The sequence below is a fragment of the Salvelinus namaycush genome, chromosome 14, assembly GCF_016432855.1.
Source record: "Salvelinus namaycush isolate Seneca chromosome 14, SaNama_1.0, whole genome shotgun sequence".
NCBI classification, from domain to species: Eukaryota; Metazoa; Chordata; class Actinopteri; order Salmoniformes; family Salmonidae; genus Salvelinus; species Salvelinus namaycush.
The window spans coordinates 14,949,619-14,976,607 of NC_052320.1; the positions used below are offsets into that span (position 1 = coordinate 14,949,619).

The 26,989-nt window shown below is 42.8% G+C and overlaps 2 protein-coding genes across 2 annotated transcripts in view; one reads left to right on the forward strand and one right to left on the reverse strand.

The window, feature by feature from the left end:
• Nucleotides 1-5,908: 5,908 nt before the first annotated feature.
• On the forward strand, nt 5,909-6,490 carry LOC120058857 (twist-related protein 2-like). Its single transcript, XM_039007596.1, has one exon. It carries the CDS (start codon nt 5,909-5,911, stop codon nt 6,488-6,490), a length of 582 nt encoding a protein of 193 aa, XP_038863524.1.
• Nucleotides 6,491-9,560: 3,070 nt separating this feature from the next.
• Nucleotides 9,561-26,989, reverse strand: part of LOC120059181 (histone deacetylase 7-like) — a 67,397-nt gene continuing 49,968 nt past the window's right edge. Inside the window, exons 11-26 of the mRNA XM_039008032.1 lie at nt 26,511-26,713; nt 26,113-26,313; nt 25,704-25,914; nt 25,315-25,448; nt 25,059-25,179; nt 22,311-22,360; nt 21,347-21,454; nt 21,181-21,236; nt 20,544-20,631; nt 19,448-19,567; nt 19,124-19,221; nt 16,047-16,165; nt 15,255-15,388; nt 14,956-15,037; nt 14,483-14,621; nt 9,561-14,345 (exon numbers count right to left, since the gene is read on the reverse strand). Coding sequence (XP_038863960.1) covers nt 14,303-14,345; nt 14,483-14,621; nt 14,956-15,037; nt 15,255-15,388; nt 16,047-16,165; nt 19,124-19,221; nt 19,448-19,567; nt 20,544-20,631; nt 21,181-21,236; nt 21,347-21,454; nt 22,311-22,360; nt 25,059-25,179; nt 25,315-25,448; nt 25,704-25,914; nt 26,113-26,313; nt 26,511-26,713 — 1,907 coding nt within the window. The 3' untranslated portion in view covers nt 9,561-14,302. The remainder of the gene's footprint in view (nt 14,346-14,482; nt 14,622-14,955; nt 15,038-15,254; nt 15,389-16,046; nt 16,166-19,123; nt 19,222-19,447; nt 19,568-20,543; nt 20,632-21,180; nt 21,237-21,346; nt 21,455-22,310; nt 22,361-25,058; nt 25,180-25,314; nt 25,449-25,703; nt 25,915-26,112; nt 26,314-26,510; nt 26,714-26,989) is intronic.

Genomic DNA, 26,989 nt, shown 5'->3' on the forward strand with positions numbered 1-26,989 from the left:
ATAAAAAAGCATTCTAAGCCCCCATCTTGGAACAGTAATGAAACAGTCTTTTTCGAACATAAGGTGGGGGGGGGGGGGGGGGGGGGTTTATAAGAGCCACCTTCAAAACAAATATCCCACCACTTTTCAAGCAATGTAGATTTAAAGGACACTTTTTATGGATTTACTCTAAAACAGGTGTCTGGAACGGCCCTAAGATGTCTGAGATGCCTAAATATTCCTACTACCTGTATATACTGTTTACTATACAGCAGTTTAATTTACACAGTGTTACATTTGATGGCTTACTGTATTTCTACAGTACAACACTGCTCTACGTTTACTAAGGTATTCAGTGAAAGTTGCAACCAATAACTGTCTGTCACTGTAGACTGACATTTTGAAACTTTTAAATATGTTAAGGAGACAATGAGATTTCAGTAATATTCTTTATTGCAACCGTCTCTTATCCAGGCCAAGCCCATCCTGCTCTAACCATAACATTAGTTGATACCCCTCTGACCCTGAACTGTGTCCAAATCTATATCACCTCTGCCCCTGCTGCACCCTCAGCATATCCAAACATTAGACATGCAGTCCCTTTCCCCCTCAAACCCTGCCCACAGGAAGTGTCTCTTCGCTGGAGGAAATGGAGGCCAGATGTGGGGGTGTCCCACAGCTTTGGGCAGTGGGGTGAAGGGTGGCTGTGTGACAGGAGGGAGGGGAAAGTATCCCTGTTGGAATTTGTGCAATTCATCACTTTGTTAGCTTCCATTCTTTGGGATTGGTTTGAGTGTTATTTCAAAGTATCTGGCATGTGGGAAAATAATACGAATTTAACATGCAATGGAGTTTTTCTTCAAGGCTGCCAATGTTTCACACACAAAATATTGTAAGAATAATTGAAAAACCCCTGTGTAGAGTCATAACTCACTCACCACCGTATAATAGATCTATTAAATAGCAATTCTGAGTCCAAAATAACCTGTCGGGAAATTAGATATTAAAGCAGTGTGTTTGCAGTCATCATTAAAGCTTTGGGTTACACCATTGGAGATCTCTGCTTTACTACTGCTCATTTCTCTTGTTGAATTAGAATAGATGTGGACTGAGGTCATAGCTAAAGTATAGAACATTCCGGTGGATGTCAGCCATGCTATAACAGACATGTTCCCTCACACACAACAGTTTCACTGTGTCTTATTATGACACGTTAGCTGTGAACTGCTTCATTACAAGTAGATTCACCAGAACTGGAGGGTTCAGAAATATTTCCAGTCAAGTTGTCTTTTTCCAGCATTTTTGATTTCGATGGTCAGTCTTTTCATTGTTTGGTGTGTTACCACTGCAGAAAAAAAGAGAGATTTAGTAAAAAAAGAGAAAATAGTGGCCGAAACATTATGTCACATCCCTGACGAGGAAATGAAATGTGCAACATCAATCAGGCAGAGTAGAGGAGATCAAAGAGCGCCCCACACCCTCCATCTGGTTCTGTTTGGGGAGACTTTTCTCTCCCTGCCTCTCTCCTTCGTTCATTCCCTTTTTCTACTCTGAGACTGGGTTCTTCTTGTTTTTTCTGTCAGGCATTCCTCCATGTTACAGAGACAATGACATAGTGGCACGCAAGGTAGAACCAGTCAGAAGACAATACCTGTCTCAGTTCTTATACACCCCTCCGTTTTATATCTGAACTGGAGATGATTTACTGGTTCTTTGATTGAGTAAAGGTCTCAGGTATACCCATATGCTGTCATCACATCTCTATATCCAAATGTGGAGTAATGTTTGTGTTACAGGGATGTTTGTGTGTATATGCGTGTGTGTCTATTCATGTGGTGCATGTGTGTCTGTGTGTATAAGGGCATGTAGGTGTGTATGTCTGTGCATATGCGTGTGTATATAACCTCCACATGTGATAACATTCTGCCGTCTCTCTCAGTGGAAATATTTAGGCTAAGTCCTCGTTTGAGCGTGCAGTTCAAACAGGAGAAGGCAGAGATTTCTTACCTTTTCCAGACGTCGGCTATCTCCAGGGGGCTTTCCATACAACACAGGGTATTGTGAGTACGCTTGGCCCCTCTTTGGAAATGTGCTGTGTATATGTGTGTTTATATCAACCCTGATATCCATTTTCCATTATTCCGTTAGCTCTGAGATATTTATTTTTACGGTGAGGGTGTTCAATGGAATTGTAATGTATAAATAGTTTGATCAGTCACAGGCGTCTCGATGACTCTGAGGAGGACACACTAACAATGCACCCCATTGTACCAATTAAAGCTAGAGTCTTTCATTGAAACAATAACAAAGTGGTCACCCCACCTCTGTTTTGGTAAAAAGCTAAGGGATGGGCCTGGAGAAATGTATCCACTCTCAAATTCATAGACGAGGTCAGCACAGGTGCATCAAAGCTGGGACAGAGAGACTGAAAAACAGCTTCTTTCTCAAGGCCATCAGACTGTTAAATAGCAATCTCTAGCCGGCCTACACCCAGTACCCTACCCTGAACTTAGTCACGAGCCGGCTACCACATGGTTACTCATCTCTGCACCTTGTCGGCTGCTGCCATACTGTATGTACATAGACATGGAACACTGGTCACTTTAATAATGGAACACTGGTCACTTCAATAATGTTTACATACTGTTTTACCCATTTCATACGTATATACTGTATTCTACTCAAGTCTATCCTATTCAACTATTGCTGTACATATACTATTTTATCCACGTATTCTTCAAATATACTATATATTCTATCCACATACTGTCCATAATGTCTACGCATTCCATCACATATATACACTACCTTTCAAAAAATGTTGGGGTCACTTAGAAATGTCCTTGTTTTTTAAAGAAAAGCAATTTTTTTGGCCTTTAAAATAACATCAAATTGATCAGAAATATAGTGTAGACATTGTTAATGTTGTAAATGACTATTGTAGCAGAAAATGGCAGATTTTTGGGGGAATATCTACATAGGTGTACAGAGACCCATTATCAGCAACCATCACTCCTGTGTTCCAATGGCACGTTGTGTTAGCTAATCCAAGTTGATCATTTTCGCAGTTGAACTTGTTCTCAACTGGCCTACCTGGTTAAATAAAGGTTCAATTTAAAAATAATTTAAAGGCTAATTGATCGTTAGAAAACCCTTTCGCAATTATGTTAGCACAGCTGAAAACTGTTGTTCTGATTAAAGAAGCAATAAAACTGGTCTTCTTTAGACTGGTTGAGTATCTGGAGCATCAGCATTTGTGGGTTCGATTACAGTCTCAAAATGGCCAGAAACAAAGAAATTCCTTCTGAAACTCATCAGTCTATTCTTGTTCTGAGAAATGAAGGCTATTCCATACGAGAAATTGCCAAGAAACTGAAGATCTGAAACTGAAGTACAGCGCTGTGTACTACTCCCTTCACAGAACAGCACAAACTGGCTCTAACCAGAATAGAAAGAGGAGTGGGAGGCCCTGGTGCACAACTAAGCAAGAGGACAAGTACATTAGAGTGTCTAGCCTGAGAAACAGATGCCTCACAAGTCCTCAACTGGCAGCTTCATTAAATAGTACCCGCAAAACACCAGTCTCAACGTCAACAGTGAAGAGGCGACTCCGGGATGCTGTCCTTCTAGGCAGAGTTTCTCTGTCCAGTGTCTTGTGTTCTTTTGCCCATCTTAATCTTTTCTTTTTATTGGCCAGTCTGAGATATGGCTTTTTCTTTGCAACTCTGCCTAGAAAAGGGTTTTCTAATGATCAATTAGCCTTTTAAAATGATAAACTTGGATTCGTTTTTAACACAACATGGCATTGGAACACAGGAGTGATGGTTGCTGACAATGAGCCTCTGTACACCTATGTAGATATTCCATAAAAAATCTGCCATTTCCAGCTACAATAGTCATTTACAACATTAACAATGTCTACACTGTATTTATGATAAATTTTATGTTTTTTTAAAGGACCAAAAATTAGCTTTTCTTTTACAAACAAGAACATTTCTAAGAGACCCCAAACGTTTGAACGGTAGTGTATATATACTGTATATATAGGATTGACCATCCAGGATATCAAAATGAAAACCATGTTTTGAAGCTATACAGTGTTTCTTTACATTTGCATTGTTTACAAACATTGGAGTAAAACAATCTTATATTTGGGGTACTGGTGTGGTACAACAGTTGACGTTTATAAGTTATATTTTTCAAGAATCAATGGGTATATATCATTATTGATGTCCAAAAATAAAGGATTCTAGCTTTAAAGGTAATATTGCTTGTTATACTAGGCCTATACGCTGACCAGTGTTGGGTATTCATTCAGGTCAGTTTCCTGATTATACCAAGATAATTATTTTAAATCAACAGATCACCGATTCCACCGCCTTTACTGCCCATCTGGGCCGGACAGTGGAAGTCTGGCATCTGTTTTACCGAGAAAGTTTGGCACAAACTTAATCTTGGTAGGTAAAACACATGTAGGTGAATTTTGTTTGTGTACTATAAGTATGTTGACATGAAGTCTCTTTCCGCCGGTCCACATTTCTTCAGAGAATAACCCACACCACATACTAAATGCACTCAAGTGATTCCACGTATAAACATTGTACCCTCGTGCAACACAACCCAATGTCCCTGATGCATTCAGTGCACTTTTACATTGGAGGGCATTCATGGAACTGTTTTGGACTGAGGCACATTCGAATCGAATCTCAAAAGTCAAGCAATAGATTTTGTTCTTGTGTTGTGGATGTCCGCAATGTTTGAGAACTGAGTGACGGTGGTGGAACTGAAGGGTATGTTCGTGTTCTGGCACAGAGGATGAAACAAATGTTCCCAGAGTTACCCCTTAGATTCAGAACCTCTCATTCTTTCCTTTACTTGAGCTAATTTTGCCATTAGACTTCACTGCTACTCTGGTATGCCAGTTTCCCCTTTAGCCTACTGCTCAGAAGACTGCGCCAGGTCTCCAGTAAAACAAAGCGAATCTGAACACACTGTCTCTGAGGCTTTTTTCTGACTTACAAAACAATGGAACTGTGAAGCTGAATGCAATGAAACTGTACAGATGATTCAGTTCGATGAAAGGTTAAGATAATGACAGCCTAGTTCTATAGTATCTATCTCTCTAGTACTACTAAAGAGTGTTTTTTCTCTTCCTCATGCAAAGCCTCTAATTATTCTAAGAAACCTGGGCACACTAACGAGGTCTGTCCTGAGGAGTTATAGTACATAATGTGAGGAGAATATTGTCTAGTTCCTACTTTCAAAATCCAAAGGAATTGATGATGGTGTTGAGTTGTGGAGACTTTAAGAAGGGAAAAGGAGGTATGGGGGAGGGGAGCTACTTGTTTTGGAAGAAATCTGGAACCTATAAACTTGGACAACTTATACGAAAAAGAACGGCAGAATATCCTCATCTGATTGGTCAACCCACGTGCCTTTGTCTCCGCCTCATTCCTTTACCCTTACCAATCACAAAACGCATTTTCTTCCTGTTATGCTTGGCCTGGCTGTGCCTTAGAACCCAGCTGGACCAATCTGTGGAACAGATGGGTGGGAACTTACAAGTTCCATCCTCTTTCTTCTTTAAAAAGCCAGATGCAGGTTGGCTGCTGTCTTACTAGGATACTGAGCTAGGATACTGGACGCAACTGCCGTTCTGAATGTAGCGAGCAGATTGTATTGTTAAATTGTTGTCATGTCTAGATGTAGGCAACATATGGATTTCCAATACTGAGAATTGATTATTTTTCCATTTGCTTTCTATTGCTAGCAGATCTGGCAGATCACTTCTGGTATTTCTATATACAGGCTTGCCATAGAACAGAGAAACTAAAGGAGGCATAGCCCATTAGAGGCCCTGAATGAGAGAACAGAGGAGTGGGATAGAAACAGTGTAGGTGTAGAAACAGGGTTAGGTAGATAGACTGCCATGAGAGAGGATCCGTCAAGCTGTGGTGAATACCCAGAGGGAGGGGTGGTGTCCAGCGAGGAGGAGCCAGACTGCGCTCCAAACAAATGCCCTGTGGTGGTGGTAACACCAGGGGCTGGCGGGCGCAAAAGGGTCACCAGGAAAGACAACATTTCATCGCCAACAGAGGACAACAAGTCAACAACAGGAGTGCCCCCCAGTCTGATCCCATCAGGACCCAAGAGGCCTAAGAAGAGTCCCCAGCCCTCCCTGTCTCCTCTCCCCATCCCAGGCCAGCCCCTGGAGGACCCTCAGCACCAGCGGGTGGTCGCCAATGTACGGGAGCGCCAACGGACGCAGTCCCTGAACGACGCCTTTGCCTCGCTTCGTAAGATAATCCCCACGCTGCCGTCAGACAAGCTGAGCAAGATCCAGATCCTGAAACTGGCCTCGCGCTACATTGACTTCCTCTACCAAGTCCTGCAGAGTGATGAGATGGACGCCAAGCTGGCCAGCTGTAACTACCTAGCCCACGAGAGACTCAGCTATGCATTCTCAGTGTGGAGGATGGAGGGGGCCTGGTCCATGTCCGCTACCCACTAGCCCTCCCATTTACCTCTCTAACACCCTCTCGCCCTCCCCTCCCGCCCCCACGCCCTCCCACAGCTGCGCCCTCCGGACCAAATCTCCCATGACCTCTGAACCCTGCTCTCTGACCCTCATCCTCACATCATCTAACTCCTCCACCACTCTACACCAGGTATGCACGATACAAACCATTCATACTCAATAGTATCTTTCCAAAACAAAATGTCACTGTTTTATATTGCATGCAAAGAAGTAGTAATTCAACAGATCTGCTGAAGGTGATCAGAGATTAACCTGGTGTTTTAATATAGTATCAAATGCAATGCTGGACATTTGCCAGAATGAAACGTAATAACTTTGCCAAGTAAGTAAATCACAAGGGAGGAACATAGAACAGCACACCTTAGGTTACCACAAATCTCTTTTTACATTCAAGGTATACTGTAACTATTCTACAAGATCAGTTTGTACTGAAAATTGATATACGATGGTAGCTAAATGTATGCCATGATTATCATCATGATTATGGACCTAATAGGAGGCCATAGAGCTGTTATTTCATACATTTTGTAAGAAATATCAAATTGAACGCTAACAAATCACACCATACATAATCTTACTTGTATTCTAGTTTCTATACATATACAAATTGTATTTGGACAAGAAATCATAAAAATAATCATGTGCAACTTCATAATAGACTTGATGTTTTTTTTATATATATATATATTTGTATATTTATGTGAAAGGCATATAAGAATAAATTCATTCAGAGAGTGGGAGAGAGAAAGAAAGAGAGTTTTACCCAGCCAGCCATAACTCATTGTACCTCATAGTCTCATCATTTTAGATAATATTAATCGGCCTTTGAAGCCAAATGATTGTGGAAAAAGTAACATGACAAGTTTCACTTTCCTACACCCAAACCAAGTCCCTTTTTTATTATTTTGGTACTAAAACTTTCCTTTGAATTCTTTCCTTTCGTTTTGGCTTAAACTTGCTCCACTGGACAAAAATGAGATAGATCTTGACGAGGCTCAACAAAAATAACCTGGTTTTGAGAAACCATGCAGCAGTTAGCCATCAAAGGAGAAGTGATGGCTGTCTACTGCACTCCCACAAACCACTGAGTTAGATGAAAGAGGTGCCATTGATTCTTCCAGCCTCATCAGTGGCTGTGCCTCCCTTCACCAGTGGCCACACATTTGCCATTTGAAACCACTGCTTTACCCACTTCACAAGAGGTACCGTTACCACGCTTCTGAGGGATGTCTTTTTCATACTACAGTCAGCACAGTGTGTTCATACAACCTAGCCCACGTTGACATGTTACTCGCTGTGACATTCTCAAACACTGTCCTCTAGAAATTGTGTTTGAGGCAAATGAAAGCTAAATGTCCTTTGACCCTTTCTTAAATACCAGGTGAAATTAATATAGGTGGAACAGGCGGTTAGATATGAGAGATGCATTCTCAGTGTTTGTGTTTGCTGGGATGGCCGTTGTTGTTGTGTCTGCAAGCTGACTCTGAAGGAAGACATGATTTGCTCCTTTCTCATTAGGGTCCTGTAGTATTCTCCAACTAATGTCTTCTTAACCTTTCTCATGTGAATGTTCTCCCTGCTATTCTATGGGGTTGCTTTGGGATGTGTGTGTGTGTGTGTGTGTGTGTGTGTGTGTGTGTGTGTGTGTGTGTGTGTGTGTGTGTGTGTGTGTCAGCCACATGAATACAGATTTGTATTCTGCCAGGGAGGCGTCAATGTTTATCCCTGTCTTTCAAGGAGATCAAATATACATTGGTGTTTTAGCCTGCTTTGTTCTTGTCGCTGAACTTATTGCCACACTCTGGCTTTCGATTGGACGTTTATACTTATATTTATTGAGTTTACTTTTGCCTTTATATGCATGTTTATTGATATTATCCAGTTGCATTTAATCAAAATACCACATTTTACAAGGACATGGTCAACAAAGCACACAGCCATGACCTCCAGGGAAAATGGACAAACATTTTGATACTGAAGGGAGTTTATGCCCATTACCAGTTTAACTGTTAGAGAGTGCAGAGATTTCATTAGGCATCATGAACTAAGAATGTGTTTTCTTTAAAGCAAAAGGAAATAGCATATTTAGCATTATGTTGTAGCACTTACAGAATGTTTCTATCTTGTGTGTCTCCCCAGCATCCGACCAAGGCGATTGAGAAGCCTTCGCGTTAGTCTGCAATCCCTTTGATTACTGGTTTGTACTTACACCTCTGGACCATCTAAATCACAGATCTCAGCCCTGCCCTCACTCTGGAGAGGTACTGTAGAGACTCGGCTTCCTCGAGCGCACACAGAAACGACAGGGCAACAATTTTGAGCTACTAGCAGGCCTGGAAGACGGACAACTATAGCATTTTATGACCTGGAAATTGCAACTTTGACTTAGAAACAGTTTTGTACACAAATGTAAGTCATGTGAATGTTCCTATTCTAGTGTAAATACATGTAGTCACAACCAATAGAACATTATTGATTAAAAGGGAATCAGTTGCTGTAAAGAATGTATTTGTATTACAATTGTAGATATGTGGATAAAATATGCCTTGTGATTTTCTTGTCCATATAATAAAATGTGTATTTGAGCATCTTTCTCAGTCTCATCTTATAACCAGTCTCACCTTAAACCCTGTACTGCGACTACACCATCATGGTCCACCATCAGCATTCAACATTTGGAGATGGACGATGACACAATAGCATTTCTAAACACCAAATACATATGAAATACATTGATTATTATCCTTCTTTGTGTTTGTGTGTGAAATAACCTGGGTTACCAGGGATCTATCTACGAGTTACCCTGTCAGCCTTAATTAGTGCTCTAGAACATACGCCTCGTTAAGAAGTCTGCTCTGGCAGACTAAGGTATAATTGCACATAAAGCTGTTGTTCTTTTGGGGGAAAATAAGGCCTCTAAAATATTTATTGGTTGGAAAGAAATCTTATGATATACCCAACCACAGAAGCACATGTGGATACATGCATTAATGGACCATGAGAGTGTACACTGTATATCAAACATGTCACACCTACACATGTGCACACACACAACATTTTCAATTTTAATTAAGAGAAAAACAGTACAAAATAGACATTCTTTCTATACATACATAGGAAATATGGAGGAAACAAACAAGGTGAAATAAAAGTATGAAAAAAGATTCAATGTCATTTTTTGTTATTCTAAACTTGTTAGTGAAGGCTACCAATACATGATTCAAGGCACATGTGTGATGCATTTTGGTCTTGAGTATCTATTTACAGTGACTTTAGCAAGTAGATCATAAAAAGGACAAGAAGTAGATCATAAAAAGGACAACATAAAAAGAAATGGAGAGGAATGGCCCACTGGCCACTAAGACAAAATGAGCGTGGCCCATAGACCCCTGGAAAACTTTACAGGAGAGCTAATGTACAGTATTCAAAACACTTTAACTCTAACAGAGTTAAACCCTTCATAGACAACAGATACCCACTGGTGCACTACGAGACAGACACAACACAGTCACTGTCAGTTCTAAGAGACAGACAACACAGTCACTGTCAGTTCTAAGAGACAGACACAACACAGTCACTGTCAGTTCTAAGAGACAGACACAACACAGTCACTGTCAGTTCTAAGAGACAGACACAACACAGTCACTGTCAGTTCTAAGAGACAGACAACACAGTCACTGTCAGTTCTAAGAGACAGACAACACAGTCACTGTCAGTTCTAAGAGACAGACAACACAGTCACTGTCAGTTCTAAGAGACAGACACAACACAGTCACTGTCAGTTCTAAGAGACAGACAACACAGTCACTGTCAGTTCTAAGAGACAGACAACACAGTCACTGTCAGTTCTAAGAGACAGACACAACACAGTCACTGTCAGTTCTAAGAGACAGACACAACACAGTCACTGTCAGTTCTAAGAGACAGACAACACAGTCACTGTCAGTTCTAAGAGACAGACACAACACAGTCACTGTCAGTTCTAAGAGACAGACACAACACAGTCACTGTCAGTTCTAAGAGACAGACAACACAGTCACTGTCAGTTCTAAGAGACAGACACAACACAGTCACTGTCAGTTCTAAGAGACAGACACAACACAGTCACTGTCAGTTCTAAGAGACAGACACAACACAGTCACTGTCAGTTCTAAGAGACAGACAACACAGTCACTGTCAGTTCTAAGAGACAGACACAACACAGTCACTGTCAGTTCTAAGAGACAGACAACACAGTCACTGTCAGTTCTAAGAGACAGACAACACAGTCACTGTCAGTTCTAAGAGACAGACACAACACAGTCACTGTCAGTTCTAAGAGACAGACACAACACAGTCACTGTCAGTTCTAAGAGCGTTTGAATGATGGTGGCTGCTTCTATTTAATTTTAATTTTATAGTCTTTGTGGCGACCTTATGGGCAAACATTGCCCAGAGTCTTGAAAACAAAACATATAACTAGTACAAACAATAATTAATAATGCACAGTGAAAACTGGCAATAGTTATTACTTTCTTGCACATACATGGTCTCCTAGACACACATAGCTATCCACAGTGGTTGGTACAGAGTATAAGAGGAAAGGGCTAAAAGACTTGTTAGCATGGTTACCATTCTCCCTCTCTCAATGCCAACTAGGGGTGAGGATGCAGCTGAGGTTAGAGAAGAATGTCTAGTTAAGACAACGTTGATGTGTATCACCAGTCGGAGCACCAGCACAGAGAGCATGTTCCTTTCAAAAGATGCCTTGTAAATATTGTTTTAGACAGAAGTGGATGCTCTCTCTCACTCTTCTCTTTGATTTTGTATAAAAAAAGAGTATGACTTCTTCAACATGGAAAACACAATAATACACAGTAATAGAGAGCGTATGATACATTTAAACATTTAGCCACACTCCAGAGGTATGGGGTCATATACAAAATAATATTGTGAATCTTAAAACACATTTCATAACTATGTCTTCTGAATTTGATGGTGGCCAGTTTCTTTTCATTCACCGAATAGCTTCCAACAATGAGCGCAATCTAGATGAAATGCTCATTAAGACAAACTACATAACATCTAGAAAATGGAACTGTGGAAAGTGGAATGTGGTAAACATTTCAACTCACAACAAAAACTATCTACGTTGGATGTCAATTCATGAACATACAAAATAGGCTTGAGGAATTCTCACAAACTAGTTTCAGTTTGGAGCAGGCTTAGCGTGGATGGGTATAGGTACAGTATATCTGAAAATGAATAATCAGCATGATATCAAGTACTGTATCATACATTCGAGTGGAGATGGACTCTCTCCACAAGGTCTATAGGAGAAGTATGCACCATCATAAAGCAACATCTCCATAGTGCTAACAGTAATAGTCTGTTGGATGGTCCATAAAGAAGGTTTTCACATAGAGTAACACACCAAACCAACCGTATTCAGCTCTACTTGATATAACCAACCGTATGAGCTCTACTTGATAAAACCAACCATATTGAGCTCTACTTGATATAAGCAACCGTATTGAGCTCTACTTGTTATAACCAACCGTATTGAGCTCTACTTGATAAGCAACCGTATTGAGCTCTACTTGTTATAACCAACCGTATTGAGCTCTACATGATATAACCAACCGTATTGAGCTCTACTTGATATAAGCAACCGTATGGAGCTCTACTTGTTATAACCAAACGTATTGAGCTCTACATGATATAACCAACCGTATTGAGCTCTACTTGAAAAAACCAACCGTATTGAGCTCTACTTGATATAACCAACCGTATTGAGCTCCACTTGATATAACCAACCGTATTGAGCTCTACATGACATAACCAACCGTATTGAGCTCTACTTGATATAACCAACCGTATTGAGCTCTACTTGTTATAACCAACCGTATTGAGCTCTACATGATATAACCAACCGTATTGAGCTCTACTTGATATAAGCAACTGTATTGAGCTCTACTTGTTATAACCAACCGTATTGAGCTCTACATGATATAACCAACCGTATTGAGCTCTACTTGAAAAAACCAACCGTATTGAGCTCTACTTGATATAACCAACCGTATTGAGCTCTACTTGATATAACCAACCGTATTGAGCTCCACTTGATATAACCAACCGTATTGAGCTCTACATGACATAACCAAACCGTATTGAGCTCTACTTGATATAACCAACCGTATTGAGCTCTACTTGATATAACCAATCGTATTGAGCTCTACTTGATATAACCAACCGTATTGAGCTCTACTTAATATAACCAACCGTATTGAGCTCGACTTGATATAACCAACCGTATTGAGCTCTACTTGATATAACCAACCGTATTGAGCTCTACTTGATATAACCAACCGTATTGAGCTCGACTTGCTTGTGGATAATAACAAGGCAACTGAACTGTGAAATTAATGTACACAATAAAATAGGCATGTCTACAGGTCAAAATGCTGGTCCTGAAAAAACAAACATCAACTTAACACAGTAACCTCACTGGTCCAACTGCAGTAATACGGTCATACTGCAGACATATTTAAGACAGTTTTCTTTGGGAGATGTCCATTAAGTGCATTAGAGCCTTTGACTAGCATAATAAAACTATACAATAGCCCTCATTAACATACATTTAGTATTTCCTCCCAAACAGTGGTAGGTCTTCAGCTCTTCATAAGATTCATTGGTTTATTTGTTTCAGTTTGGTCCTCATCATGTCAGTAAAACATAAAGGGAAATAGTGTGAGAATGAAATGCATTTCTGACTGTGTGTGTGTGTGTGTCCATTCAAACAATGTATAAAGACATGTGTCCATGTGAACAATGTATAAAGACATGTGTCCATGTGAACAATGTATAAAGACACTTGTCTAAGAACAGCAGTGGAATAATCAGAATACAATCTGGGCAAACAGGAAGTTTTTGCAAATGCACTTAGAAATACTAATTTGTGTATACATGCATGAGTCTTCTTAGAATATGAGTGGATTTCAGAGGAGAAAAATATCTTCCAATCCTCAAAGTTGAACAGATAATTAAATAATCTAGAGCCCCCCCCCCCCCCGAGGTTTGGAATTTTCAACGGTTCACATTATGGAATGCACAGTGCAAAAACGACAGATAAAACCACATCTTCATTTTCTTCTTTAGTGGTTAAACTGAATATAAATGACATCATCAAGGATTGACTGAGCCATTCAGCAGTTGCCAGGTGCTGGCCGGTCTCGGTCTCTCTCTCTCCAGGGCCATCCTCAGAGCCACTGACTGGTGTCTGCTCTGCTCACTGACACAACAACAGACACCCACAGACCTGGTGCTAGTATTGCTTTACTGTAAGTGCCTCAGTAAGACCTATTATGTCTGTACTGTTTTTTTTTTTTTTGAAAGGCCAAAAAGTGGTCAATATCACGGCACCGGGCTGGTATCCTTCTGAATAGACACAATATAAATGACTCTGTATTGCTGGGGCTAGATCATGGACAGAGTTAGTTTCATAATCAGTTGTATGAGAACATCTTCTATCTCACATATACACTGACAGGACTTTGGTGTGGTGTCAGAAGGCTACATTAGTTCCAATGTGTTGAGTTCATTCTTCACTGTGTTAAGGTGCTCTGCATATAGTCTGAGGAGAATGGACGGTGGTCTTTGAGGCACTGTGTGGTTTTAGGGCCTCATTGGTTAAGGCAGAGATCCACAATCTACACTCCTCCCCCTCGTCCTTGTGACAGGGAAGAATCTCCAAGGCTATTGGGATGTCCTGAAGGAGAGGTCTGTGAGGTCAAAGGTCAGCATCTTCTACATGGAGTCCTCATCTTGCTCCATAGGCTCGTCTGGGTGGCTGGGGGAAACAGAGAAGATGGTTAGGAAAAACATCATGCATCACATTTGTAACATACTGTACAGGGGAGTCTGCCCTTTACTGTGAACATTTTGGGGAGTATTTAGGAGTGTTAGTTACTGGTGGTCAAGTCATACCTCCTACTGGTCAGGACCCCCACAGACAGAGAGGCCAGAGCATTGACAGCATCAGTCTCCTCACAGTCTCTCCTCTGAGCACCCAGGTAGGACAGTCCCACAGAGCTACTGAACAGCTTCAGGGACTGCCAATACTGACCTGAAAAACAGGTCACTTTATTTGCCTAAACCAAAGCCAGTAAGCACAAACACTTGGATGAGAGCAGTGGGCACTTCGGCTGCAGTCAGAAGGTCTGAACGTCCAACTGACATAAATGCTAGTCCCTCCAACTACATGGGCCCATATGGTCCTTGTAGCCTACTGTATTAAATCAGTGTGTGTACTCAGAAAGTCTCTGCATTTTACAATAATTAGGATCAGACAAGTATAAAGGGATAGACAAAAATACAAGAGAGAGAGAAACAGAGAGGGAAAAGGGGGACAGGGGTATCCTTTATTTGAGACATGAGGAGTTGAATGACTGTTTACCTACCATGTATCTGTATGACTCTCAGTAGCGAGTGAACACTGTTAGCATTGGGCTTCTGCAGCAGCACCTCCTCTGACAGAGGCTCCTGTATGGACAACACAGTGGGAGAGGAAGGCATCAGACCACTCATCAACAACATTCACCTTAACAGCCCTCCATAGATTTCCTCTTACTCATATCATTGAATATTCCTTATGAGGGAATACACTTCACATAAACCTGTGTGGTATACTTAACATGATTTAGGAAGGGGTTTTAAAGTAGTTTATAAACTGCTTTAATGCACCTTAAACCAGTCTCACCTCAATACCCAGCAGAGCACTGACGCAGGCCTCAGAGGCGTCACAGATGGCCGTGAGGTCGTGACCTCCCTCCAGAGCCATGATCACCCGGCCTCCAGCTAGACCCATCAGCTGCCGGGTAAGGAACCCAAAACCTGACGGACACATCCACATTAACACAGTCAATATGGGATGTGGTGGCCAATTAAGCACGGGAACTTTGCATGTTAAACTAGCCTAAATCATGTTCAATACGGCATTTCAACCCCTTTTCTAGATTGACAACATGGGAATATACTGCAGGGCATGTATCAATCTTTATGACATTTACAGCGCAGATTAACATACAGTAAATCCCTAAAGACACACAGTTACAACACTAACAAAAATACAACTACAGATGTAGGATCTTAATTTGAGCCAGTTTGCTATAGCAGGAAAATAATCCTGCAGCAACAGGAAATGTAAATGATTATGTGGATTTTTGTAGGTGTTGATCCATTTTTCGTGAGGGGAAAATCAAGTCTGAAATTTCAAAGTGGAAAGTACAAACTTTAAGAGCCTTTTTAAACTTCAAATACACTACAAGTTGAACATTTCCTAAATTTCAGAAAAGTTATCCTGCAACATTAAGATCCAACATCTGTATTGTCCATCCTACTTGATTTTTTATCATGCCATTTTATATTGTGTACCAGGTCAATGCTTATAAATGTCTTGCCTTCCATTTATCAAGAACTAACTAGCAAAGCTCTAAAACCACTTTATAGGCTAGCTCGGGGTCTAAAGTGTACTGAGGAAAACCTTGCTTACATTTGGCGGTGACCTTGTAACCCCCTAGAGGTGCAGGGTGTCCCTCTGCTGCATCGAACCCCGAGGAGACCAGGACCACGTCAGGGGAGAACTCCTGAGCTATGGGCATCACCACCGTCCTGCAGGGAGAAACATTAAACAACATCTATGTCATTTAGTCCACTAACAGCCCTGCCTGGCTGTTTCAGACAGTGAGGAGAGCATGGTTGGGGTTGAGCTGCTAGGGAGTGGGCCTCCTGTTGTTTTCTGGGCTGGTGTCCATCACCCCTCTCTGTCAGAGAGTCAACCAGCACAGTGCAGAGCAGAGCCGCCAGCTAGCAAGGAAGCTAACGCAGGCATCTCCGCTGCCGCCCGAGTTCAAAGCCGCCATAGGCGCGTCTGGTTCCCATTTGGAGCTTGTCACTCTCCTCACGTCACTGACAGCATGCCATCTGGGATCCATTTGGGTTCATTATCCTGCGTTTGGATTCCTCCAGCCCAGACCCCCCCACTCCCCACCACACTAACTAACCCCGCCTCCCCTGTAGACCAATAAAACCTTCCATACTCCCCTGTGAGCCCAGCTATAGACAGACTACAGGGAGAACAAGAGAGAGAGGGAGAGGGCTCATTAAAGATCAATCAGAGAGAGGGAAGGAGAGAGGAGAGGAGGAGAACAGGAGAGAGAGAGGAGACAGGGAGGTGGGGAGGGGTGTAGAGGTATGTGGTGGATGGCAGCATTCCCTACCCCTGGAGTTTAGAGAAACTGACTGACAATATTTCACCAACAAATTTGTTGCGCATTCTAAATCTGTGTGGGACAGATGTGTGGCAACAAAATATGTATTTTCAGATAACAAAAACAGAGTTATAATTATTATTTCCAAGGATGGTGCACTATTGTGTGGAAAAGTAAGGTTTATTAGGAATACTCTGGTTTGTTACTTATTACGTTGAAGTTAAAAACTTTTGTTGAAACTTTTCCAGTACTATGTTGTCATTCTCATTTTGTTACGCTGGCTTAGAGGTGGGGCCCACCCACTTGGTTGTCTGCCTGCAGTGTGGACCCTCTTACTGTGTGGTTGCTACAGTTTCCTATGGTTGCCACCAGACAGCAGACCAAACCAACATACAGAGACTTCATTAGAACTTTCAACTACCCACCGGTGGCAATTAAGTGCCATGGAGGAAGTGTCAGTGAAATGTCTGTTTAATACAACAACAACCAAACCTGGAGACAATTTAATCTTACAAAAAATCTTATTAAAATGTAAAAAATTGGGACCATACACATGCACTTCAAATGACTGGGATTCAGAAGTGCGTCAATCAATTTACAGTATATTGACAGCAGTGCTCGGTAAACTGGAGTGAAGGACACTGTGCCCCATGTTGTTTTGGCGAATTGAAGAGCAAACTCTCCCCAGTGAGCAGTAGACTGAATCACGGTGACACACAGATGGTTACTACCAATATTACAATTTATTTCTCGTGTAGGCTGCTATCCTAATCAAAATAAAATCAAGTGGGATGGAACAAAATGGCCACGTTAGCTACGCCACATTAGCTACCGCCAGCGACATGCGGCATCACAGTGACATCAGGATGGTGACCAAAAGGTTTCTCCCTCACCCATCGAAATAAACATCACTTCATTTTACACCTTTTAACTAGCGTCATGCTGCATCATAAACTAGCTAGCTGGGAACACTGGCTGGGAAGGGGTTATCAGGACAACTGATGAAACTAACCATTCGTCTCCACCCGACTTTCAACTGTGAGAAATACGTCATTGATTTGGGCAACATGCGTGTCCGTATAGCTTCATATACATTTTTGGTGATGTCACTTCTTGCCACTGGGGGGCAGTAAAACAACGTGATGGGTCAGGTCAAGTTACATTAGGTTTAAATGTAGAGCCAGCGAGATGACAAAGACGCACCAAGTAAACAGTAGTAGAGGGTCAATTTCCTCAACAACCAGGAGCGCTGAAACGTGAGGCTAAACTTCTCTGCTTTTTTGGTCCTGAAGCTACCATGTTGTAGCAGAGTGAAGCACACCCGTGCACATGCGCAGGTACTCTGTGTGACTGTGTGAGAGCAGTCTTGCATCGCACTTATCTCAATGGGCACGTTTCTCTACTCAGACGTTGCTGACGGCTGCCAGATCTTACAATACCTGGATAGGTATTTTACCTATCAGCTAATCACATCATGGTCGCATTCCCCTGCTTAGACGCTGCATGCATCAACCAATGGTTGTGTGCATGTCATCGAATGTGCAGTGAGGCACCATACTGCTATACCATATGATGTGGTTAACTGATACGTATAATACCTATCTATCTATCTATCTATCTATCTATCTATCTATCTATCTATCTATCTATCTAGGCGTTGTAAGATCTGGCATGCGTCAACAACGTCTGAGTAGTAAAGGAACACAACCAACATGTTATCTCAATCTGGTGCCCGACTGCACAGTCGCTGACGTGGTTGATTCATGCAAGGTCTGAGCAGGGGAACGCGACCAATAGCTGCGGCGCTCACCGTGGCAACGTCACGCCTTTCCTGCATTCAATGACCTAAAACGCCGTCTTTGACCCTATGGGTGGAATGTTGTTCATATTTTTCATAATTTCATAATAAAAACACAACAAAAATCCGGTGTTTCTATGTCAAACAGTTTTGATATATTTATATTCTGTGATGTATATAAAGTGTAATATTGGGATGCAAACTCAAAATGTTATACATTTTTTAGGTCTATACTTTTATTTCAAAGTAGATTTGTTTAAGACTACCAATTATTCACTCCGTGTGACGCTGATTTAGCCCACTGCAGTAAAAGTGAATCTCAATGTGACCTTGCTTGAAAACTCTATTACATTTTTGCCAAAACTTTCAAGAAAGAGAACAAAAACTGAACATAATTCATTATGGTTTTTATTTTGGTTCGTTTTGGAGTCAGTCAAAGATAACAGTTTTAGTATTTTCTGTTGGTTCATTGTTTTATTTCTGTTTACTTTTTTGATGATTCGTTTTTGTTTTAGTTTCAGTTTCAGTTTCCTATAATAACCTTGGTCGGAGCTGTCTTACCTAAAAGCAGTGATGTACTCAGCATCACTCATAGGGGGGTCCAGACCTCCAGTCCAGGCCACATTGACATTGAAGCCCTCTCCAGCACCAGATCCCACCTACAACACAGAGACCTACTGAGACAAAGCATTCTCCATGGAGAGGAGGATACTGTCAATAAGAGTAACATAGAGGTGCTTGAGGCACAGCACATGTAGTATAATCTCGACAGACATCTCTCCACTGTAACTTAGGAACCTAGCTAGCTCTTTGAGTTTCTCTTGACGTCGTCTGGGCCTACTAGCAGAATTCACCGTGTAGAGCTGAACCAATGATGTCAATTACCTCAGCCGGCCCGCCGCTGCCAGGGAAGAAGTTGCCGTCGTCATAACGATGCAGTGAGATATACAGCACACTGGGATCATTGTAAAACACTTCCTGGGTCCCATTACCATGGTGAACATCCTAGCAACAGGACAGAGATGGAAGAGAACATTTGGTAACATTACACCAATAACTGCTGGCTCGTGTTATGTCATATCCTAGGCCTAATCAATAGTACCAATAACTAATGTGAGACAGAACTCATGTGTATACTGTACGTGTTATGTCATATCCTAGGCCTAATCAATAGTACCAATAACTAATGTGAGACAGAACTCATGTGTATACTGTACGTGTTATGTCATATCCTAGGCCTAATCAATAGTAACCAGTAACTAATGTGAGACAGAACTCATGTGTATACTGTACGTGTTATGTCATATCCTAGGCCTAATCAATAGTAACCAGTAACTAATGTGAGACAGAACTCATGTGTATACTGTACCTGTGTTTACACATACAGGTACACATACAGGTAACTGCCAGAATAAAGGAAACACAAGTAAATGAGGGATACAAAGTATATTAAAAGCAGTGTGTCCACACAGGTGTGGTTCCTGAGTTAATTAAGCAATTAAAACATCCCATAATGCTTAGGGTTATGTATAAAATGTTGCTCATTACTTTGGCTACCATGGCTAGAAGAGACTTCAGATCTCAAAGGACCATAGGGGGTTTAAAGCGATTCTGGAGTGGCGCCTGACAGTGTTTTCTACCTCCATCAACAAAACACCAAATTATTGAATTTCTCATGGAAGAATGGTGTCGCATCCTTCCAATAGAGTTCCAGACAATTGTAGAATCTATGCCGAGGTTCATTGAAGCTGTTCTGGCTCGTGGTGGCCCAAAACCCTATTAAGACATTTTATGTTGGTGTTTCCTTTATTTTGGCATTTACCTGTACATAATTCATGTGTTTATACATACAGTACATCATGAAGGTCAGTACTAGTAGTTATTGTCAAAATAGTACTAAGTCAACTGAGACGAGGACACCAGCAACACAAATAGCGCTGCTACTGTTAATGTTACAACCACTCCAACTGTAGTCCCTTACCCAGTCAACGATGAGGATCTTGTTGGCACTCAGTTTGTGTTGTAGCTGTTTGGCTGCAATGGCCACTGAGTTGAAATAGCAGAAACCCCTGTAGCAGAGAGGCAGAGAGAGAGAAAGAGGCAGAGAGAGTGGCAGAGAGAGAGGCAGAGAGAGAGAGAGAGGCAGAGAGAGAGAGAGAGAGAGAGGCAGAGAGAGAGAGGCAGAGAGAGAGAGAGAGAGGCAGAGAGAGAGAGAGGCAGAGAGAGAGAGAGAGAGAGAGAGACAGAGAGAGAGAGGCAGAGAGAGAGAGAGAGAGAGCGAGAGGCAGAGAGAGAAAGAGAGACAGGGTGGAGGGCAGAGAAACATACATTATCAATACAAGATGATAGTGGTTAGGATAAGAGAGAAAATGGTGGAATTCATAGGAGCCAACTCAGCACACTAATCGTAGGAGAGTAGAGAAGAGGCATAAATCTTCTCTGTTCTTCTCCTTCCCAGCTTCACTATCAGCCCATAAATATCCATCGTCAGACAGGCTGCTGACACTGCAAAGCCCGCTGTGGTTAGCCTGGGCACGCACCACCACAAGGAGTATAGTATACACAAAAATCAACACACACACACACACAGTAGATATGAGAATATGAAACAGACTCACATTGGGTTGGAGGGGTCAGCATGGTGGCCTGGGGGTCTCACCACTGCAAAGCCATTCTGGAGAGAAACAGTCAAACAAAACAAAGGATTATCATTCAGTATTCTTTGTTGGTGAGGCAGACCAGAGTGTGATTGGATGAGGAGTGGAGTACAGATCGGTGTCTTACCTTGAGTTCTCGTTTGGCCACTCTGAAGGCCAGCTCTGTGACGCTGCCTGCAGCCATGCGCGATGCCGTGGATGTATGAGACTCGTTCCAGATTGTGTCATTATCCACCTGCCAATCAAAAACAAAACAACATGAGGGTGAGTGACAGGACAGCAGTCAAGCTTGATGGAACCGGTCGTAAGCATGCGTTTAGAATCTGCTAGCATGCTACAGGGAGTTACAGTGTATCAGGTGAAGTGTTTTTCTTTCCATGGTTTAAACAACACCAACTAATAGTACTACAGGCACACTGGTTTGGAGGCAAACAAACCTCACCTCAATCATTTACCGGACTATAAAATAGCTGTCTGATATATTTACGCAGACACACTCTGTGCCATAGAGATTTGCTATCCAAGCAACAGAGAAACAGGACCATGCATACATGGTGTTGTATATACAGACCTGAGGGGTTGTCATTCCCTCAGGACTTAAACATTCTCCTGTCCACTCCATTTTATCTATCCTTTCATTCTTTTTCTCTGTTTGTTCACAAACTCGCATTTCTAGCCGTCTGGCTCAGACAATGAAATTGGAGGCATTTCTTTTATCCCTCGTCATGCGCATATTGTTTCTATTAGTTTGAATTGTCATGGTCCGATGGAGATCGTCAGGCAATTTATTGACATGTCCCAACGCACTCATGTTTTCCTCTTTCATTTCCACCGCCTCGTCTTCTCATGGCCCTCTCCTGGAAACAACATCAACAACTACCATCACTCTAATCAATCTGAATGGACTGGATCATATATCCGTTGTCAAGGACTTGGAGGGAAGAATTGCCAACTGAAATCGAGAGATGTTGTGCGTGTTGTGAGTGAGAGAGAGCTAGGGGAAAATGTGTGTCTGTGCATGCGTATGTGTACTGTATGTGTGTGTGTGTGTGTGTGTGTGTGTGTGTGTGTGTGTTGGGCCTCTCACGTACCCCTACTCCTCCACATGGCAGCATCACAAACATCCTTTGAGAGAGAATGCCTGAGGGAGAAAAATGCAAAGAGGTTTTATTAACCAAACAATCAATGTTAACAGCTCCTTTTCAAACAATTTTACATTAGAAATGAGTATCAGACATTACTGTACGTTTGTGTACCATCACTGTAGTGACAACTTAAATACATGAATGAGTTGACTACTAAACATAACGGATTCCAAAGTGCTTTCAATACTGTAACTTTAACCAAAGGCAAATCCCTAGTTACTAGGGACACCAGAGTTACTAGGGACACCAGAGTTACTAGGGACACCAGAGTTACTAGGGACACCAGAGTTACTAGGGACACCAGAGTTACTAGGGACAACAGAGTTACTAGGGACACCAGAGTTACTAGGGACACCAGAGTTAATAGGGACACCAGAGTTACTAGGGACACCAGAGTTACTAGGGACACCAGAGTTAATAGGGACAACAGAGTTACTAGGGACACCAGAGTTACTAGGGACACCAGAGTTACTAAGGACACCAGAGTTACTAGGGACACCAGAGTTACTAGGGACACCAGAGTTACTAGGGACACCAGAGTTAATAGGGACAACAGAGTTACTAGGGACACCAGAGTTACTAGGGACACCAGAGTTACTAAGGACACCAGAGTTACTAGGGACAACAGAGTTACTAGGGACACCAGAGTTACTAGGGACACCAGAGTTACTAAGGACACCAGAGTTACTAGGGACACCAGAGTTAATAGGGACAACAGAGTTACTAGGGACACCAGAGTTACTAGGGACACCAGAGTTACTAGGGACAACAGAGTTACTAGGGACACCAGAGTTACTAAGGACACCAGAGTTGCTAAGGACACCAGAGTTACTAGGGACACCAGAGTTAATAGGGACAACAGAGTTACTAGGGACACCAGAGTTACTAGGGACACCAGAGTTACTAAGGACACCAGAGTTACTAGGGACACCAGAGTTAATAGGGACACCAGAGTTACTAGGGACACCAGAGTTAATAGGGACACCAGAGTTACTAAGGACACCAGAGTTACTAGGGACACCAGAGTTACTAGGGACACCAGAGTTAATAGGGACACCAGAGTTACTAGGGACACCAGAGTTACTAAGGACACCAGAGTTACTAAGGACACCAGAGTTACTAGGGACACCAGAGTTAATAGGGACACCAGAGTTACTAGGGACACCAGAGTTAATAGGGACACCAGAGTTACTAAGGACACCAGAGTTACTAGGGACACCAGAGTTACTAGGGACACCAGAGTTAATAGGGACACCAGAGTTACTAAGGACACCAGAGTTACTAGGGACACCAGAGTTAATAGGGACAACAGAGTTACTAGGGACACCAGAGTTACTAGGGACACCAGAGTTAATAGGGACACCAGAGTTACTAAGGACACCAGAGTTACTAGGGACACCAGAGTTACTAGGGACACCAGAGTTAATAGGGACACCAGAGTTACTAAGGACACCAGAGTTACTAGGGACACCAGAGTTAATAGGGACAACAGAGTTACTAGGGACACTAGAGTTACTAGGGACACCAGAGTTACTAGGGACACCAGAGTTACTAGGGACACCAGAGTTACTAAGGACACCAGAGTTACTAGGGACACCAGAGTTAATAGGGACACCAGAGTTACTAGGGACAACAGAGTTACTAGGGACACCAGAGTTACTAGGGACACCAGAGTTACTAGGGACACCAGAGTTAATAGGGACAACAGAGTTACTAGGGACACCAGAGTTAATAGGGACACCAGAGTTACTAAGGACACCAGAGTTACTAGGGACACCAGAGTTAATAGGGACAACAGAGTTACTAGGGACACCAGAGTTAATAGGGACACCAGAGTTAATAGGGACAACAGAGTTACTAGGGACACCAGAGTTAATAGGGACACCAGAGTTACTAAGGACACCAGAGTTACTAGGGACACCAGAGTTACTAGGGACAACAGAGTTACTAGGGACACCAGAGTTACTAGGGACACCAGAGTTAATAGGGACAACAGAGTTACTAGGGACACCAGAGTTAATAGGGACACCAGAGTTACTAAGGACACCAGAGTTACTAGGGACACCAGAGTTACTAGGGACAACAGAGTTACTAGGGACACCAGAGTTAATAGGGACAACAGAGTTACTAGGGACACCAGAGTTACTAGGGACACCAGAGTTACTAAGGACACCAGAGTTACTAGGGACACCAGAGTTAATAGGGACACCAGAGTTAATAGGGACACCAGAGTTACTAGGGACACCAGAGTTACTAGGGACACCAGAGTTAATAGGGACAACAGAGTTACTAGGGACACCAGAGTTACTAGGGACACCAGAGTTACTAAGGACACCAGAGTTACTAGGGACACCAGAGTTACTAGGGACACCAGAGCAAGTAGCTTAACTTTACAGTGCTGTTGCCAAACTGTTACCAGTTACGTAAAGCAGTGGTTCCCAACTCTGGTCCTCGAGTACTCCCAACAGTACACATTTTAATTGTAGCCCCCGACAAGCACACCTGATTCAACTTGTCAACTAATCTTTAGGCCCACAATGGGTTGAATCAGGCATGTTTGTCTAGGGCTACAACAAACATGTGTACTGTTAGGGGGGCTCAAGACCTGCGTTGGGAGCCACTGACCTAAAGGCTTCTGGCACAAGGCCTGATGCAGTAGACCAGTACATCATAACATCTGTAGTGAGGACGTACCGGCCAGCTTGCGGTTGTCCAGTTTGAGGCGGTTGAGAGGGTTGGTGCCATACAGAAGGACATGACGCTCTGAATGGACCGACTGCAGCTCCTCCAGAGTGGCCTTCCTACCTCGGATAGTCTGTTGGAACACAGACCAGACAGAGCAACAGATAATGGACCAGGTGGAGACAGCTATGGTGTCTTCTAGTAACTTGTAATCAGTGATATGGATGTATGTGTAATACGTGTGTAATGATAATGTTGATGTTTGTACCTCACACTGGCCCCTGAGACCTCTCTCCTGGAGACGTGACCAGATACTCTGGATCCTCCCAGCATGCTCTGGGTGGCTGCTGTTGTCACCACATGTGCACTGGTGCTTCAGCATCTGCGAGTCATAAACCAGACCTGCAACCAAACACAGTCAGACATTAACATGACTGTTTCCAGTGATTACTACTATTTCCTCCAAATCAACAGCTATAAGACAGATCTAACCACAATGAGAAAGCTAATCGAACAAATGCAATTAAATAATATCAACTTATCAGAGAATCCCTGACCAGGCCTCAGATTGAAATACAGCCACAGTAGGGATAATAACATACACCTAGGTAGGTCCTCGTGGTGGCAGTGTGCCTGTGTGTGTGGTCCACTTCTTACCGGTGGTGAAGCGTGGTTTGCTCTGTGGTTCTGGGGTGGACAGGGGTAGGGGTATGTCTGGCAACGTGAGGGATGTGGAGGCTGGCGAGGACTGGGTACGGGAGAGGGGGCGGTGGGCACCGCCAAGCATAATGGGTACCGCCAGTGTCTCCATGTGGGCTGTCTGGCGACGCAGCTGCTGCAGCTGTTTCTGTTTCTCCCATAGCAACGACTAGAGAGCGAGAGAGTCAGATAGAGCGAGAGAGAGAGCGAGAGATTGTGGTGATTTTCAACCCACAGAAATCTATATACACAAGAGTATGCCAAACCTGCACGAACAAAATATAAAACCCTTTGCTGCTCTCTGCTGGAAGTTCAAGGAGACATGTTCTAGTGTTGGTCTACCATCCTCTTTGTGTCTGTATCTTACCTGGTTGAGTATGAGTGTGTGTTTCAGGTTGATCTGCCCTCCCCGGCTGTCTGCCGCAGACACGAGCTCCGCCTCCCTCAGTGACTCCGCCCTTGCTCTGCCCTGATAGATGTCGCTGGGCGCTGGCCCCACCTCCTCAGAGTCCATGTCTTCTGAGGGGATCTGTTTGAGACGAGGCTTCTCACTGGTCTTAGACAGCAGCTTGAACACACAAATAATGATCCATTTAGCTTTATTCATTAAATTCTATCAATGTATTTTTGCCAAAAAAGACAGCTGCTGGCAGATGAAGCCCTCCGTGGATTGTACAAAAATCGATAATCCATTACAACAGAGTGAGTGAGCATGAGAGTATATGTGAGCAAAGAGGGATTTGTGAGGGTGTGTAAGTCACTGACCTTTCCCAGATGTGTCTGCTGTTTAAGTCTCTCCAATAGTTGGCTGTTGTGGTGCTGCTGCAGCAGATGGGGGTGAAGGGATCTGGGGCTCTGCGGCAGGGGCTCTGAGCGAGTCCGGCTCAGAGGCTTGTGAGGGCCCCCTTCCGGGGCCAGATGATCCGTCTGGGGGGAAAACTGCAGAGGAACAGGGCCCAGGCCTGGAACTGAGACCAGAGGAGACAGGCAGAGTGTGGCTATAAGTCTGACTCTTTGTCAAGGCCACAAGGTGGCAGTGTCACAATACCTATGACAGCAGCATAAACATTTTCTCCATAGCTCTTTCACAGCAGCTGAAGAAAATGCCGACAGAATCCAGTTTAGCAATTCAGTATTGTTTCAGACTTTTATAAGTAACACATTCCTGGCAAGGACTTTTCCTGTTCTATGTCAAAGTCAAGTTACATGTGAAAGGAATTTTCACTACCGTATACAAAGGCAAT